The sequence below is a fragment of the Cajanus cajan genome, chromosome 1, assembly GCF_000230855.2.
Source record: "Cajanus cajan strain Asha chromosome 1, NIPB_CcT2T_4, whole genome shotgun sequence".
Taxonomy (NCBI): domain Eukaryota; kingdom Viridiplantae; phylum Streptophyta; class Magnoliopsida; order Fabales; family Fabaceae; genus Cajanus; species Cajanus cajan.
This window is the reverse complement of record NC_138517.1, coordinates 69,439,390-69,456,045: the sequence shown is the minus strand read 5'-3', so window position 1 is coordinate 69,456,045 and position 16,656 is coordinate 69,439,390. Positions and strand designations below refer to the sequence as shown.

The window sequence follows — 16,656 nt, the reverse complement described above, 5'->3', positions numbered from 1 at the left end:
CTATGCAGACGAGGGAAACCCCACTCCCTAATCAGTCAATATGACTCTCAAGACAGAACCATCGATGTGATTGACTTATCACTTTTGGAATACCAACCCTAGTGATCACACAATGTAATCTAACCTAGCCTTCTTGAATAAGTGGAAGTGATAGTACCATCTTCGTCTCGTTATCCTCGACATTGAGGAGTTGTATACCAGAGAACCCCTTAATTCCCACACATAATTGACTCCATTATAAAATGCTCAGGATGGTCGACTAAGTAACTTAATGTCATCCTGGTGAGTAAAAAATTCTTGGGATGTTCGTCTAAGTAACTTAATGTCTGCTTGGCTGGCATGAAAGGCTTGGGATGGTCGGCTAAGTAACTTAATGTCGGGATGGTCGACATTGTCGACCAGGTCGACCTTCACAACATGCTTACCAAGGACACTCTAATCCCTTAATGCACCAGTTTTGCCCCTAATTTTCCAAGGCCCATTCCCCTAATCACGACCCAACTACAACTAGTATAAATAAACCTCCAACAAGGTATGTAATTCAACTCAACTATCGCATTTAATATGTCGATCCCTTATTGACTTGAGCGTCGAATTGTCTTTTGCAAGCACCCTCCACCTCGGGCTACTTAGAGCAGAAGGTGAAGACCTCGGTTGGAAGTTAAGACTGTAATAATTAAGTGATTAACAAGGTGTGTCTCTTATTATAGGAATAGTCTCCTTTCTATTTCATCCTTGGATTCCATCCTTCAAGATTGAATAAGAAAATCATCCTGTCATCCTTATTCACTTAAGACTAAAATTAGGGCAATGATTTTCCCTTCTAATTTGCCATCATGATCTTTAAGTTGTTTATGTTACTTAGTTGCATTAAGTTGACCAGGTTTTCTATTAATTTATATTGTTAAGCTGTGAATATTATTAAAGTTTTTTTTATATGTTTTTAAGTTGAAAAGCTAACATGTTGCTAATGTTGCATGTGTTTCTTGAAGTTGTTAATTATTAATTTGATGATATGATGTTTCTTTCACAAGCTTACCCTTATTTTTTCATGTTGTTAGACTATGATGATCATATTTGTTATGAGAGCAGGCAAGATTAGGCTGAAGAATGAGTAGGATGTCATGCCATGCTCTTATAGTTGCTTGCATAATAACCCTAAGTTAGAGGTTAATTATGTTTTCTGCTGCTTAGTTGTTGTATTGTAGTAACTGTAGTGACCTATCAAATCATTACAATGTTAATATACATGTTAAATTCAAACAATTTCTATTAATTATAAAACATATTTATTATCATTTAATATATCTAAATATGCTAATTTCACATACAAATAATCTTCATTGATTATTTGCAATATAATGGTCTTCTGATTATGGACATTCAAATTCAATTTTAATTTATTTTGACTATAAGTAATGTGCATCTAAGTTATAGTATTTTTTTTATTAATTGTAAAATTACTGATATATCTCAACCTTTTGACATCTTATCTTAATCTTAATATATCCAAATAGTCTCCAATTTTCTCTCTCTTTTTATGTTATTATATATGTTAAATTCAAACATTTTCTATTAATTATAAAAAATTATTAACATTTAATTTATTTTATTACACTAATTAAACACTAATAATATTTATTAAATATTTGTAATATATTATTGTTCTAATTATGGACATTCAAATTCAAATTCATTTTACTTTTACTATAAAATTTGCATCTAAATTGTAATATTTTTCTCATTAATTGTGAATTTGCAAACAATCTACTTCCACCTTTTCACATCTTATTTTAATCTTAATATTACTAAATCAAAGCTAGTTTCCAATTTCTTTTTCTCCCTTTTTTTTATGTTATTATACATGTTAAATTCAAACATTTCATATTAATAATAAAATATATTTATTCTATAAAAAAATAAAACATATTTATCAAAATGTAATTTATTTAATTATCTTATATTAAACACACAAATAATTTTTACTATTTATTTGAAATAAAATAGTCTTCTAATTTTGGAAATTCAAATTCAAGTTTAAATTCAATTTATAATGATTATAAGAAATGCACATCTAAATTATAATATTTTTGTTATTAATTGTGAAATTTCCAATAACCTATTTCCACCATTAGACATCTTATTTCATTTCTCTCTCTTTTATGTTATTATACATGTTAAATTCAATTATTTTTTATTAATTATAAAAATATTTGTTAGTGATAGACATCCCTAGTTGAGAATGAATCATTTTAACCTTAGACCTATTTTTTCTTCGAAATGATTAGGGAATAAAACCATAAAATATTTGTTACTATCTCAATCTTCAAATATAAGAAAATAAAAAATAATTATTATTTTATGGAGTTGAAAGGGTAATCATTTTTTATTCATTTGTTCCACAAAATTATACATGTTGATTTTGCATAGATTTTAAATTATTTATTAGTGGCCAACACACTTGCAAAGAATGATTTTACAAGGGTCAACTATATCGCAATTATTTAGTAGTTGGTTAACACCTTGCAAGAGTCAACTCCCTGCATCACATGGATCAACCAACAAGATCTAAGGTAGGAGTGGGGGATAATTTATTTTTTATTTAAATTTATAAATGATTATTAAACATACCATTGGATAATTTATTTTTATTTAAAATAATCTATTTTTATTTTAATTTGTAAATGATTATTAAATATATCATGCACTACTATTTGTCTAATACATTCACTCTACCCCTCCAAATACACTAGTACATGAACATTTCTTTTCCGTTTGAATCGGACCAATTGACTAAGAGATTAAGAGATCGAGTTTGTCATTAATCATGTCAACCCAAGTTAATTATTGGAGAGAGTATTTAAAAGTATATTGCTAGTATTTCTCATAATTCAATTATTTTTTTAGAAAATAAAACTTTAATTTTTTTCTTGTAACTATTTTGGATCACGTCAATCACAAATTAGAAAACACAGTTATTACAAATTCTCAACTCAATTTTTTTTTCTTCTGAAATAGTAACTGAATGTTCGTCTTGATGCGGACGTAATTTTTGTCAATTTTTTCTCTAAAATACTTGTCTTTGTTTTTATTTTTATTTTATTTTTCTTATCAAGCTCGTGTCTATTTCGACCATCGACAGTGTACTGGAATTTTTGTAAGCAACAAGTGAGGCATGGTTGCAAATAATCCAAATAGACCCAATTGTTACGAAAAGGAAATCAACATAGCAAAGCAAAAGCCCCGTAAGAGAGGGCCCATTACAAGCCTCTACTCCACAAAGCCCAGCCCAAGTACACCAAAATATGCCCCCTTTCTCGCGACACAACACTCACCGCAATATGTACTAACTACAAACAAAGTCCCACACTCACAAAACATACAAACCACGAAATAAATTTTGCATGCATGCATGCAAAATTTCAAATTCGCAATGCCCTTAGAAAAGGGTTCTTTTTTATATATATAATAAATTTCTCGAAGTATTTTTAAGGAAGAAAAATAAAACATAAAATTAAAATATCTTTTTTAATAAATTAAAATTAACTTATGCATAAATCAAAAATAAAATTTAAAAATTTATGCATAAGTAAATTTTAACTTATTAAAAACTATTTTATTTTATATTTTTATATTTTTCTCCCGTAAAAATATTTTCGAAGAAGTTTTAACTCTCACTCTAATTTCAGAAGAAATACGAAGAGCTACCCAAATCAAAACCTTCATGACCCGTTGCCACATTATCCGAGACTGGTGGCATTGCGCCAAAGAGTGGACTATGCACCACGTAATCACCCGATTCAAAACCCGAATACGGGTAACCCGGCCCGGAAGCATCCACATTAAAACTTGGATCCGAAAACCCGACTCCATCTCCGTAAAACCCGTGACCCATTTCATAGCCCATGGAGCTTGTGATATCCGGTGGCAAAGGAGGAAGCTGCGTTTCACCGTCATCAAAGAGCTTAAAATGTGAACCATCCACGTTGGTTACTCCTTCATTATAACCATAACTATAGCTATAGCCACCGGATGACGCAACTTCGGTGGCAGAAAATGTAGGAGTGTTCGCGTTCGTGATCCCCGGGTACCCGCCCAAGGAAAATGGTGGGGTCGGGTCGGGTTGTGGAAACGGGTTCGGGGCAAATAGAGAGGAGAGCTCTTCTTGGGCTTGATGGATTTGGATTTGGATTTGGGTTTGGGTTTGTTCGTCCGGTGAGATAATGGAGGTGACCGAGGAACCCGGCGGGGTATCCGGGTAGACGAAGTTGGTTCGGGCACGTGATCCACGCATGGAGCGAGCCGCCCTGTCGTATGCCAGGGCGGCTTCTTCTGCCGTGTCAAACGTGCCCAACCAATGTCTTTCCTTGGTGGAAGGGTCACGGATTTCTGCCGCGTACCTTCCCCACGGCCTCCTCCTCACGCCGAGGTACCTCCCTCCCCATGCCGTTTCGTGTTGCTGCTGATCTTGTTGCGTTGTCGTTTGCTTCTTCTTGGATTTGGAGGACGATGGTGATGATGTGTAGGGATTCATGTTCAAGTTTTGGACGTGAATGAAAGTGAAGATAGAGAGGGATGTGGGTATATGGAAGGGGAATTAACAATGGAGAAAAATGAAGTTGGGACTTGGCATGCAAGGTTGGTATTAGTTTTCACTTTTCAGTGACTACTCTTGATGTTTCTTTCTCCTTTTGTTTTAGTTTGTTTTGGTGTGTGGAATCAACAAGTGAGTCATGGTTTAAATAAGAAAGGCATGGCTCTCCAAAACCCTTAGCATCTTATTTTACATATATACCCTCCTTCTTATGAATAAGTTCCAACACGTGCCCTTTTTAATTTTTTGTTTGTTTTTTTGGTCTTTGTTGGAAGCTTTATCCACTCATGTAAAAGCTCCTCTATGGTGGATTTGATGCTATATTATGTCACAACTATGAGAAATCTAATCAACCAGATATATAGGATAAAAAAAACTTAATAATAATAATAAGGTAGTAATGAAATGGTGCAAAGGGCAACAAATCCATCACTTGCTCTCAACGGGTCCTGGTCCTGGCATATACTACAAAACTCTGTTACAAATGAGTTTCAAATGATGGAAGGAGGACGAGGGCATGATTGAAGAGAATTATATAATTAGTGGGTGATATAATTAGAAATCTAAATCACCCATGATGAGCATGTTCTCACAGATACCCCATTTCATGATTATTCCCCAATTAAATTAGTTGTGTTGCTTTGTTTTGAATTTGGCCAAAGTTTAGTTTTAATATATATAGTCCAATGACTCCCTTCGGATAGTCCAAAGTTGCTGCATGTGACCTTTCTATCAAATCATGAGATTGTACATGAACAAGAAACTAATCATATTAGAGACTTCACACAATCTAATATGATATATGTTCAGGGTCATAATATAATTTGTACAACAACAAAAAAATATAAAGTATATTTATATTATTTTATTTGTAGGTCTTCCTCATTAATTTTCTCAGCATAAACCGGGGAAACAAAATAAGTCATATGAGTTGCACATTTCTAATGATCACTGCAGGTGGGAGGAGTTTCATGTCCTTTTTGATGATTTTTAGGTCCCATTCGAAGTGCATCGAAGGTAAGGAAGATCTTTTCGAATAAACTACTTAGATTTATCATTAGTAATTATGTGGGTGCTATGATCATATAGCTACTCATTCTACATTTGGCTGCATGCTTATGCAACATGCTTTCCCTCCTGCTCAAATGATTTCATATTTAACAAAAAATCTCATCTTTTGTTTAAGGGAAATCATTTTTTGTTCAAGAAAAATCAAAATGAATTTAATTTGTTCACGGAATTAGATATAATTAACTATTCATGAACATCTACTCTTATATTTTTCCACATATATATTTTTGTTGCACACCTTTAACTTTTTTCCTTTATTGCGGGTATTCATATATATGTTTCGGTTATGATTTAATTTTTTATTATATTGTAAACTGACAACTTTTATTCCAATCATAATGAAAATTTTTACTCAAATAATTAATGATGTCATCTGTTAAAAAACTTGTCATCATTAGTGCAATGAAACTATTTGATCTCTTTTAATGCAATTCCTTATATGAAATTCCGTTAGATATATCACATTTATTTTTACCTTTTCTTGTTTTATTCTAGGGCATGTCAGTTACAAAATAATTTGCTAAATTATTTAACATTCTTTCATCTTAACTATCTTTTGTTATCTTGGTACGTGAACTACATTTTATTTATATATTCCAATCTGAAGCCTGTAGTCTTTAACCTGATAAATTTTAGAATATGGTTAACGATGGCCTATAATTGGAATGATATGCTTAGGAGGTGAATGAAATTCAAGCATATTATTATATTATTGTCCAATTCTAACTTATATGACATTTTATTTATATATATATAATAATAGGGACGTGTTTAAGGAATATCATTGCTGAACCCATGTGCAACCAATTTGAGTCATAAACTCAATGATAAGTTCCACAGTCTTCCCTTCTTTTTTGTCAAAAACCAAAGATAACTTTTCAAGTGTTCATATTTTATTGGTAACATTTCTTTGATAATTTTATAAAGTTTGGAGATAGCATGCATATCCTATTTTATTCGTTACGTTAACAAATAGAACGGAAACCAAATCAAACGAAGTCATGTTGGGGAGCATGTGAGAAAGACACATAGGCAAACCTTTTTTGAGGAAAACAATGACTAGCCAGTTTTTAATTAGCGACAACTAATTGCAAAACCTGGTAGTGCGACTTTGACTAAATGTCACATCACTGATAAATTTACATTGGGTATATGGGAAATAATATGAAAAATGCGAAGAGAATTGAAATAATAATAATAATAATAATAATAATAATAATAATATATGATGTGATTAAAATTTAAGAGAAAGATCTAATTGTTCTATATAGATTAGAATGATTTTGTTGAACAACAATACTTTTTAGAAAGTTTTCTTTACCGTGAGTGATTTTAATGACTATTAAATAAGGAAAGTACTTTTAGGGGTTTTTCAATTTTTTAAATTTATCATTTTATTTTCTAAAATTAAATTTAAATATATATTTTTAAAAATAGCAATAGTTAAAATGTTTTCATATCGTAGTATAAATTATTTATTACAAATTTTAATTTAATATGAATTATATATTAAAAATAATTTTTTATTATAAATTTAGTTATATAAAATGAATATATATTTAACTTTTTTCCTTGCAATAGTGTCTATGGATTAATTATAACATATTTGAGAAAATAAAGAGGGGAGAAAAGCAGCTGAGAGGTTGAATTTTACAAATTAAAATCAATAATATTAATAATATTATTGCTTTTAATTTTCATTTTGCCTTATAGATTTCATGGTATATCTAAATGAGTTTTTATTTTATTTAGTATACTATATAATGACGAAAAGACTTATTAAGTGAAAATGCGACTAAAGGATCATGTAAAAATTTCCATATTTCGAATAGCTAGAGCTAGTTTATATCACAAACCATTTGATTAGGTAACAATATATAAAGGGGTTAACGTAACAAAATAAAAACTGTAAATATATATATATATATATATACTCTATATTAAATCATAATTTATTAGATATTTTTGTAAATATTGAATCATATTTGAATGATTATTATTAAAATAAAAATTCACATCCTTGTTATCTTAAAAGAAAATAAAAGATAAAAATAAGGAGTAGACGTGTTTGATTTTATATAATCAAAATTTAAAATAATTAATTAAATTGTCTTTAAATATATAAATTATATTTTAATATTACGATAAACTATTTAAATCTTCTACCCTGGCATATATTAGCAAATATATTTTGCCTGTGAAAACCAACAAACGGATATATTGTCCTGAATTTAACATTTTACATCTCTAAAAGCTTCTAAAGCCCTTGCTTTATACACTTCATGTACAGGACTACCTAGTACGGTTACTATCCGAGAACCAACTAAGACCTTGGCTTATAAATTTAATGAAAACAAAAATATACATAAACTTTTATGAGAAACTAACGATCATGAGATATAATTTAGCTCATGATACTATTAGAGTTTAAGTGTGAAGTAAAGTCTCACATTAGTTAGAATTGGGCATGTTGAGTAATACATAAGTGAGAAAGACCCACCTACCTAATGCCTTAAAGTTTTAGGATATGTTGTGGTGTCAAACTCACTTGTATCTAAGAGTAGGAACTTAAATGGAATTGGTAGGAGATCCAAGAGTAGGATCATCCCTTGTACTGAAAATCTCCCTAGACGTGTGGAGGACGTGTGTCGTTGAAGTGCAACGGCAGTGCAAGTAAGGCTACCATCGAATACTCGTGGATGAAAAAAAAAAAAAAAAAAACAAACTTCCGCTTGAGGGGGAACATGACAATATGGAAGGGATTCACACTTGAGGGGGAGTGTTGGAGTTCAAGTGTGAAGTAAAGTCCCATATTGATTAGAGTTAGGCATGTTGAGTAATATATAAGTGAGAAAGATCCACCTACCTAATGCCTTAAGGTTTTAGAATATGTTGTGATGTCAAGTTCACTTGTGTGACTTACTCACTACCTATTATATAAAGTGCTCCCCGATGTAAAAGGCTCCCCAACAGATACATCGAACTCCTATTTTTTATAATTATATTTCTTATTTAAAACACTCTTTTAAAATTAAAATTATTCTTCTCACTCCTTTTCATCATTTTCTTCTTTAAACTTTAATTTTTCATTCAATCTTCATTATTCTTACATTCAAATGCAACCAACGAATTAACGTGTTAATTTATATTTTTATTTATAGTGCATTTGTAATTTAATATTATATGCACAATCGGCAGAAATAATTTGCTGAACTTTTTTTGCGAGTTACGTGCGTCAGTAACATATTTAGTGGATGAGAGAGTATATAGGTATTCTGCTGATTTTTTTTTTATTTCTAAAAGTTTGTTTTTAATATTTCGGAAAGTTTTTTTTAAGAATAGTAAAATTAATATTCTAAAAAAATAATTTTTAAAAGTATTTTTTTTACATGATTTCAAAATATTCTTTTCAAAATAGTAATTTTAATATTTCAGAAAATAATTTATGAAAGTACGTAAAAAAAATATAATTTCATAAAATACTTTTTGAAACATTAATTTTTTCATTTTAGAAAGTACTTTTTGAAATATTAAAATTGATGTTTTAGAAAGTATTTCCTGAAATACTAAATTTAATTTTGTGGTTTTGAGGGGTATATGCCCACAACATAAGTTAAGATCAACCAGAATAGATGAATATTGAGGAAGGAAAAGGAAGAGGTGCGTGTGAAAGTTGAGGAAGTACTTGGAAAAATGTGTGTTTTAACCCCACTCTTTCAATATTGTCAAGGAAATTATATGTACTTACAACACTATCACACCAATTTTGCAACCGTGTGAAAATTGAAAAAAAAGAGGAGAGAATAATGTGAAAACTAAAAGAGAAGAATATGAAAACTAAAATAATTAAAACTATTTATTGAAATAGATAAAAATAGAGGAAAGTGTGAGGATACATATGAAAAATGAAATGAGAGAAGAAATGTATAAAAAAAAAAAAAAAGAGAGAGAGAAGAGAAAATACTAATTTAAATGTTTGACATTAAAAAATAAAAAAAATAAGAATATTTTAAAAAATTAATTTCTTAAAAAAGGAAAAGGTGGTGTATTTATTAAAAAAAATGTATATATCATGAACCAGGCATTTACGTTTTTATATGTAACCGCTTCAAATTTCGTAAGAACACAAAAGCAAGTACTTGCTTGTGATACTATGTGCGTTTACTCCAGACCAAGCAAACAAATGGTTAGTGAAGTTAAAAACATGATTAATAGAACAATTAGGCCGATCTAGTGATAAAGAGATTGAAGTAATATATATATATATATATAGAGAAAGAAAGAAAGAAGGGTTTAAACGATACCCGTGTAATTTTTACTTAGTATTACACCGTTCAATAACTTTATATTAAATTTGAATTTTATAAATGCAACCATTAGATTAAAAGTTCATATCTCTTAAATTATATATACAAAATTTTATATTAATTCAAGATGATTTGATACCTCATTCTTATAAAATAAAATTGACGTAACACTTTGATTATTTTTAAGCTGTTATTCAATTTTAACAAAATTTGATATACACATATAAAGTAATATCAACTTTTAATCTAACGGTTGAATTTATAAAATTAACATTTAATATAAAGTAATTGAGCGATTTAATACTTAGTAAAAATTATACCGGTATTATTTAAACGCTTCTCATATATATATATATATATATATATATATATATATATATATATATATATATATATATATATATATTCTGTAATTAATTTGAATGAATAAAAAATATATTAATAAGATCAAAGGACGAATTATTTCTAAAGAAACTTTCATTTTGAATCCTTCATGTATAAATAATATCATCCAAACTTTAATCGTATTTATGAATTCCTATAAAAATACTGATTTCTTTAGTTTTTGTAAAAAGATTTCAATTGTATATAATTTTAAATACTATAAGATTATTATAGTGAAATTTTTTCAAAATAGCAAAACTGAACATAAATTTAAGGTGTAGTAAGTAGTATACTGTGGAAGTAAAAGGAAATCCAATCCAAGGTGACTCGCATATGGCTAAGAAGTTGTGATTTGTCCGAGATAGATATAGGTCAAAGAATCTACAGAGACCTGAAGAGGAGACAAGCTATGATAATCTATTCTACTTTTTGCTTAAACAAGTTGATGAAAAAAGGATAAGTAATAGGTACATGGGGATTTGGATTAATTGGGTATGATTCTGTTCGATTCACTATTTTAGGTATCCTTATACAACAATGTGAACTTTTGTTTTCTTCAATGTCTTGTAGTTTTGCGTGTCCTAAAGCATCTTAGTCACACATCCACAAAATAAGAAAGTCAGTCAATAATTTTTAAAATATTAGTTTAAAAATGATTATTTGGGTTTCTCAGGAAAGTTAACTACTTACAATCAAATTTGGGTCGGCATAAAAATAATAATATATTTTTAGAATAAAATAAGAATGAAAATTATATATATATATATATATATATATATATATATATATATATATATATATATATACTCTGGGAATGCAGTTAAAAAATTATTTTGAGAAAGAAATAATATTTGACTTATATATATATATATATATATATATATATATATATATATATATATATATATATATATCAAGAACTTTAAATTCAACTGTTAAATCGTTGAAATTTGATTTAAAATGAGTTATTGAATGAAGTAAGTCTAAATAGACTTACTCCTGAAGTAAATGAATCCCTCCTATATATATATATATATATATATATATATATATATATATTTTTTTTTTTTTTTTTTTTTTTTGATAAAATGAATCTTAAATATAATTATTCAAAAATAAAATCATTTCGTTTATACTCTAAGTATGATTTCTTACAGCAACTATAAGTAGTAACTAAGAAAGGTATGATGTACCTCTCATATTAAAAAAGAAAAGTTTTTATTTAGAAGTGTGTCTCTTTAAATTAATTTTTTTTAAATAATAAAATGGAGTAGTTATTTGAAAGATCTGGATGATTTATAATTTATAAAAAAAGTAATTTTATGATAGAATTGAAACTAAAATATATATACATAAAAAGGTATATTACCTTTATTATATTTATAAATAATTATGATAAGATATAAGGAATTGATCTCTATAATTGAATCATTTTATTAATTATTTATCCTTTAAAATTTTGGAATTATATGTTAAGTCAGACGAAGTAATTCTAATAAGGTTTTAAATGAGACAAATATAATATATATTGTTATTTCTAATAAGGTGATAGTGTTTCAGATAAAAGACATAAGTACAGACAAGCTTGCTGAAGAACAAAGAATATACATGTATTATCGTCTATACCAGAACCAAGAGATATGAGCTAAGTACCGGATAAAAGCTGACCAGACAAAGACTCAAATACATAGACGAAAACCAAGAATGCTGGATTGCGTCCGAAGTCACAACGAGAAAAACTACCTATCATCCACACTCTCAGAAGAACACATGAAGTCATCAAAATAGAAGAAGAGAGAAAAAAAATGGACTAGCGCTTATCCACAAATCAAAGCCGCATGTGTTAGAGTAAGTACACCTACTAGTCAGTAAAGGACAATGCCTTTGTAGCTATAATACCAGGAAAGTATAGAGATATCTAGGTCATGATTAATGCCAGACATAGAAGCAAACAAATGGTAAAAAAGACTTCGTGAAATGCACATTCAAAAAGAAAATATTTAATGCAAGATCAAATGTATTAAATGCAAGAATCCACAAAACCTGTGCAAACTAAACAAGAGAATCAGATGATGCCTAGTCAAACATAAATTAGATCTGATCACAGATGGAAGAACATTCAACAAATACTAGATGAGGCCTACTACAAGCAAGAGACATTCGAGGATCAAAAGAAAAGCCAAAACAAGACCGAACCTGGAACAAGAAAAGTTGTGTCGAACATTAGATGAAACGAGATGGTCAACTCTGTTAAAAGAACAGTTAAGGCAAGGCACATCATGAGAATCAGAAAATTCAAGCTAATTGAATAGACAAAGTACAATATGTGCACCAAATGACTATGAGTCCAATATCAGATGGATGTGTGTCAAGAACAACCTCCAGTGCAACATGAAGAAATGGACCAAGCATGAGACAAAGATAAAAAGAAGGATAACACAGACTGAAAGACACTCCAGAGGGAAGCAATGTCTGATATTCACATTGTTGACCAGATCAAAAGAAAAGTCAAAGCATTAAATTTAGACGCTAAGATGAAGATCAAGATTGAGATGCACAAGACCAACAGATGAAGACGAAGACTGCCACGCAAGCAATTAAAGAATCTAGTATCAAGAGACGAACCAAGGCATCGTCTACAACCATGCAAAATCTCTCAACGCAAACGCGTGATCAAAGAGAAGAAAAGAAGAAGAAGAAAAGTACATAAAAGCAAAAGCATGCATGTGTTAGAAAAAGTACATCACTTTTTTAGTTAAAGAACAACACTCTACAATTATGTGACCAGAAAAGGAAAAAAAGGATCCTAGGTCTCTACTAAATTTAGACACTGTTTCTAATAAGGCAAAGAATACTTCACGCAAGGTCTATCACAAGAAGCAACATTTAATGCAAGAACTCAAGCATTAAATGAGTAGATTAAACTAGTCATAAATGACTATATCTGCTTCAACGGACACTTGCAATGAGCATATTCTACAAGACAATATATATATATATATATATATATATATATCACTATCTCAAATCTTGGAAAGTTGGCTTCCATGTTTGCATTCTTAAGCAAGTGATCTCAAGCCCATGAAACAACGAAACCAGAGATAGAGCGTATAGAGTCGAATGTACCAATAGTGTATTCATCTCTATAAACTAAGGAGTTCCAAACATGTGTATATTAGGAACAAAACCTTAGTGAGTGTATCAATTTATATATCCTCTCTGTGAGAGCAGACCAAACACTCAATCGTTGTAAAGACTAAGGTTACATACCTTAGTGAGTGTAGAATACTATGTATCCTCTCTAGTAGCCCAAACACTCAAACCAAATCTATTTAGTCATCATATGTAAAGCCTGCAGAGGCTAGGGAAAGAATACTTGTAAAGCCTGGAGAGGCTAGGGAAAGAATACTCACTACGAGGCAGAAGTGGCTGAATAAAGAATACTAGCGTTGATGAGTGAAGTCAACGGGCCAGGAGTTGGTCGAGAATACTCACTGCGAGCCAGAAGTGGCTAATCAAAGAATACTAGCCAGTGAGTGAAGCTGGCAGGCCATGAGGTGGTCGATAATACTCACTAGGAGCCAGAAGTGGCTGATCAAAGAATACTAGCGTCAGCAAGTGAAGTTGACGAACTAGGAGTGGTTGAGAATACTCGGGCAACCAGAAGTGGTTTAAGAATACTAGCGTCTGTGAGTCAAGCTGACGAACTAGAAGTGGTTGAGAATACTTAGGACCAGGAGTGGTCGTGACCTGGGTGGTCTATAATACTCACTACTATCCTGAAGAGCTTGAATAAACAATACTTATACTTAATTGTTTATCTAGTGGAACCCTTCGTTTGAAGCAGACTAGACATAACTCAGTTTGACTGAACTAGTATAAAATGTGCTCTACGGTTTAATGTTTCAAATGCACTTTATTTGGTCGATCTAATTCACTAAAAACATCGTCCAATAATTATCGTCTATTATAGCTATCCTTAGACGAAAACTATATTTGCTCAATTGATTATTCTAAAAGAACAGTTTTCGTTTAAGTAGTAATTTTCTCTTTGTAGACGATGAAACTCCCAGAAGCAAAATGATTTTGATAAACCAATCTTGAGCTGTTTCAATTCAAGCATCCATCAATAATACCTTTAGTGGACGAAAGAGAGCCTTATTACGAAAATGTATTAAAACTCCTTTATTCACATACACACACATATTCAAGCTCCCCTTCTATGTGTTTTTTCGCTAACTTCAATTGGTATCAGAGCCTGACCCCTTGGGTTGAGCATCTAACAATGCAGGGGTACATACCGATCCATAGAAGAACGAAGGATAAAGGAAAGTTGAAGAGAAAGGGAGATGAACAACCGGTATAGGTAAACCTAGTATCAAACCATTGACTTCAATAATTCATGTTGCTTATGTTATAAGAACATATTACATCTGATAGACTAGGATGTTATATATGCATATCCAATTTTGTCTGAAACACAATAATACAATCGACGTAGTTAATCACTATGTTTAAATATTCCTCAGAGTGCAGTAAGAAATTACTGCGTCTGAAAAATCTTTATAAGGCATCTACGAAGTTGTCCTTGTGTCTGAACATCATGCTCTCACGTCTAAAAATTCAGTCTACCATACACCTAATAAATGATCATCATCATTAAACGATGCGTTAGTCAAATCAGTCGTGACAATAATCTAATTCTTAAAAAATAATAAAGGGGATAAAATCTTTAAATTAATGAGTATCATGATCGTCACTCAGGGATCCTCTTGGAAAAGACGTTTCCCTTATCCAAAATTAAATGCAAGCCGCACGTTTCGCTGAACGAGGAGAACAAGGGGCGCCACATCATAATGACAATAATTAAAATAAAAACTCTTCTGCATCAAAAAATCTCTATAAAATCCCCCACACTTAGTATCCTACTTCACACACTTGAACGCTCAAGACCTCAAAAGCCTTTCTGAATTCCCACACTCCATTCTCTCCAACATGTTCATCATACACTACAATGGATGAACAAGTGGAAAACGCTGCACAAGTGATCATCCCTACTGAAATATGTGAAGTCGTCAACTGTGCCTATACCTTCACCTCGAAGGTAAAACTAGTAAAGTATCTAAAGCATCACTTCAACATAAGCCAGATGAACAAATAGGGAATAATCATCTACGAGGGTTTGACCAACCGTGAAATCCTCGAGTATTTCAACATTAAGGAGTCACAAAGGAGGCCATAGCATGAGATAGGTGAAGAAGTGAAAACAATTGTTCCGGAGCCCGTGCTGAAGAAGCAAAAGAGGAATGAGCATTCGCAAAGAAGCTGTGAAGATGGAGGGAGCCAAAAAGCACGCGAAGGAGTACGATGAGCAGGAGAAGGAACTAATTAGGTTGAAGTGTGAGGGGCAAAGCCAAAATGACCAACTTAATCGCTTGTCTACATCAGCCTTCATCTCCTCTACCAAGAATTCCTCCTTACCTCTCAAAACTCCATTTCTAAAAATATAAGTTTTATTCACCTTTTCTACGCATCTGACCCCACAATAGTGGTCATTAGAATCAATATATAAATACATATTTATAGTGTTGTCTACCTACTCTAAACTCCTTCCTTTTGCGTCTAAACCTGGAAAACAATATGATATTATTGGACATATAACAAGTTCAGAACAGTCCAAGAAAGGAAGTTAAATCATCTATTCAACTTGATGACGTCACAACCTCTCAAATATCCACTTCTGTCTCAGTGATCATTGTAGGAGAAATAGGAAAATAGGGATAACCGTGCTAAAAACTTCTGTGGAAATTTCTCATGGTGTACATATTTCTAAGTCAAGTCAATAATATATATGCATTTTCTTGTCTAAGATTATTGGTTGACATATAGAATAATCAATCTGACACTAACCTTGTTGGTCATAATAACTCTTCTAGTATCAGATTGCTTCTTAAAACTTATCCATTTCGTTTGAATGATCATAGTAAGAAAGATTGAATAATAAGAATAATCATAATAGAAATTTTTTGTTTGATTATACAGACTCTTCATGTGGCACATATTTCTAATTTAGATAAATGCATTCGTCCTTAGAAATTTTGTTTGATGTATAAATTGATATGCTCATGACTACAGATTTCCTTATTCCCTAAGCATCTCACTTACTGCATAAATCTTTCTGATGTCTAGATACCCTTAGAAACTCATCTATCTTGATGACTACAAATGAGAAAAGTGCTAGTGTGATTCGCTTGTCATACACATTTTTTTTGTATGTCTACAATTCAACTCAATCTAATC

The 16,656-nt window shown here is 30.8% G+C and overlaps 1 protein-coding gene across 1 annotated transcript; it reads right to left on the bottom strand.

Annotated features, from left to right (window-relative positions):
- Positions 1-1,704: 1,704 nt before the first annotated feature.
- On the bottom strand, positions 1,705-4,721 carry LOC109804792 (ethylene-responsive transcription factor LEP). The gene has a single exon (XM_020366649.3). The coding sequence runs from the start codon at positions 4,532-4,534 to the stop codon at positions 3,686-3,688; it is 849 nt and encodes a 282-aa protein (XP_020222238.1). The 5' UTR covers positions 4,535-4,721; the 3' UTR covers positions 1,705-3,685.
- Between the last annotated feature and the right edge of the window lie 11,935 nt (positions 4,722-16,656).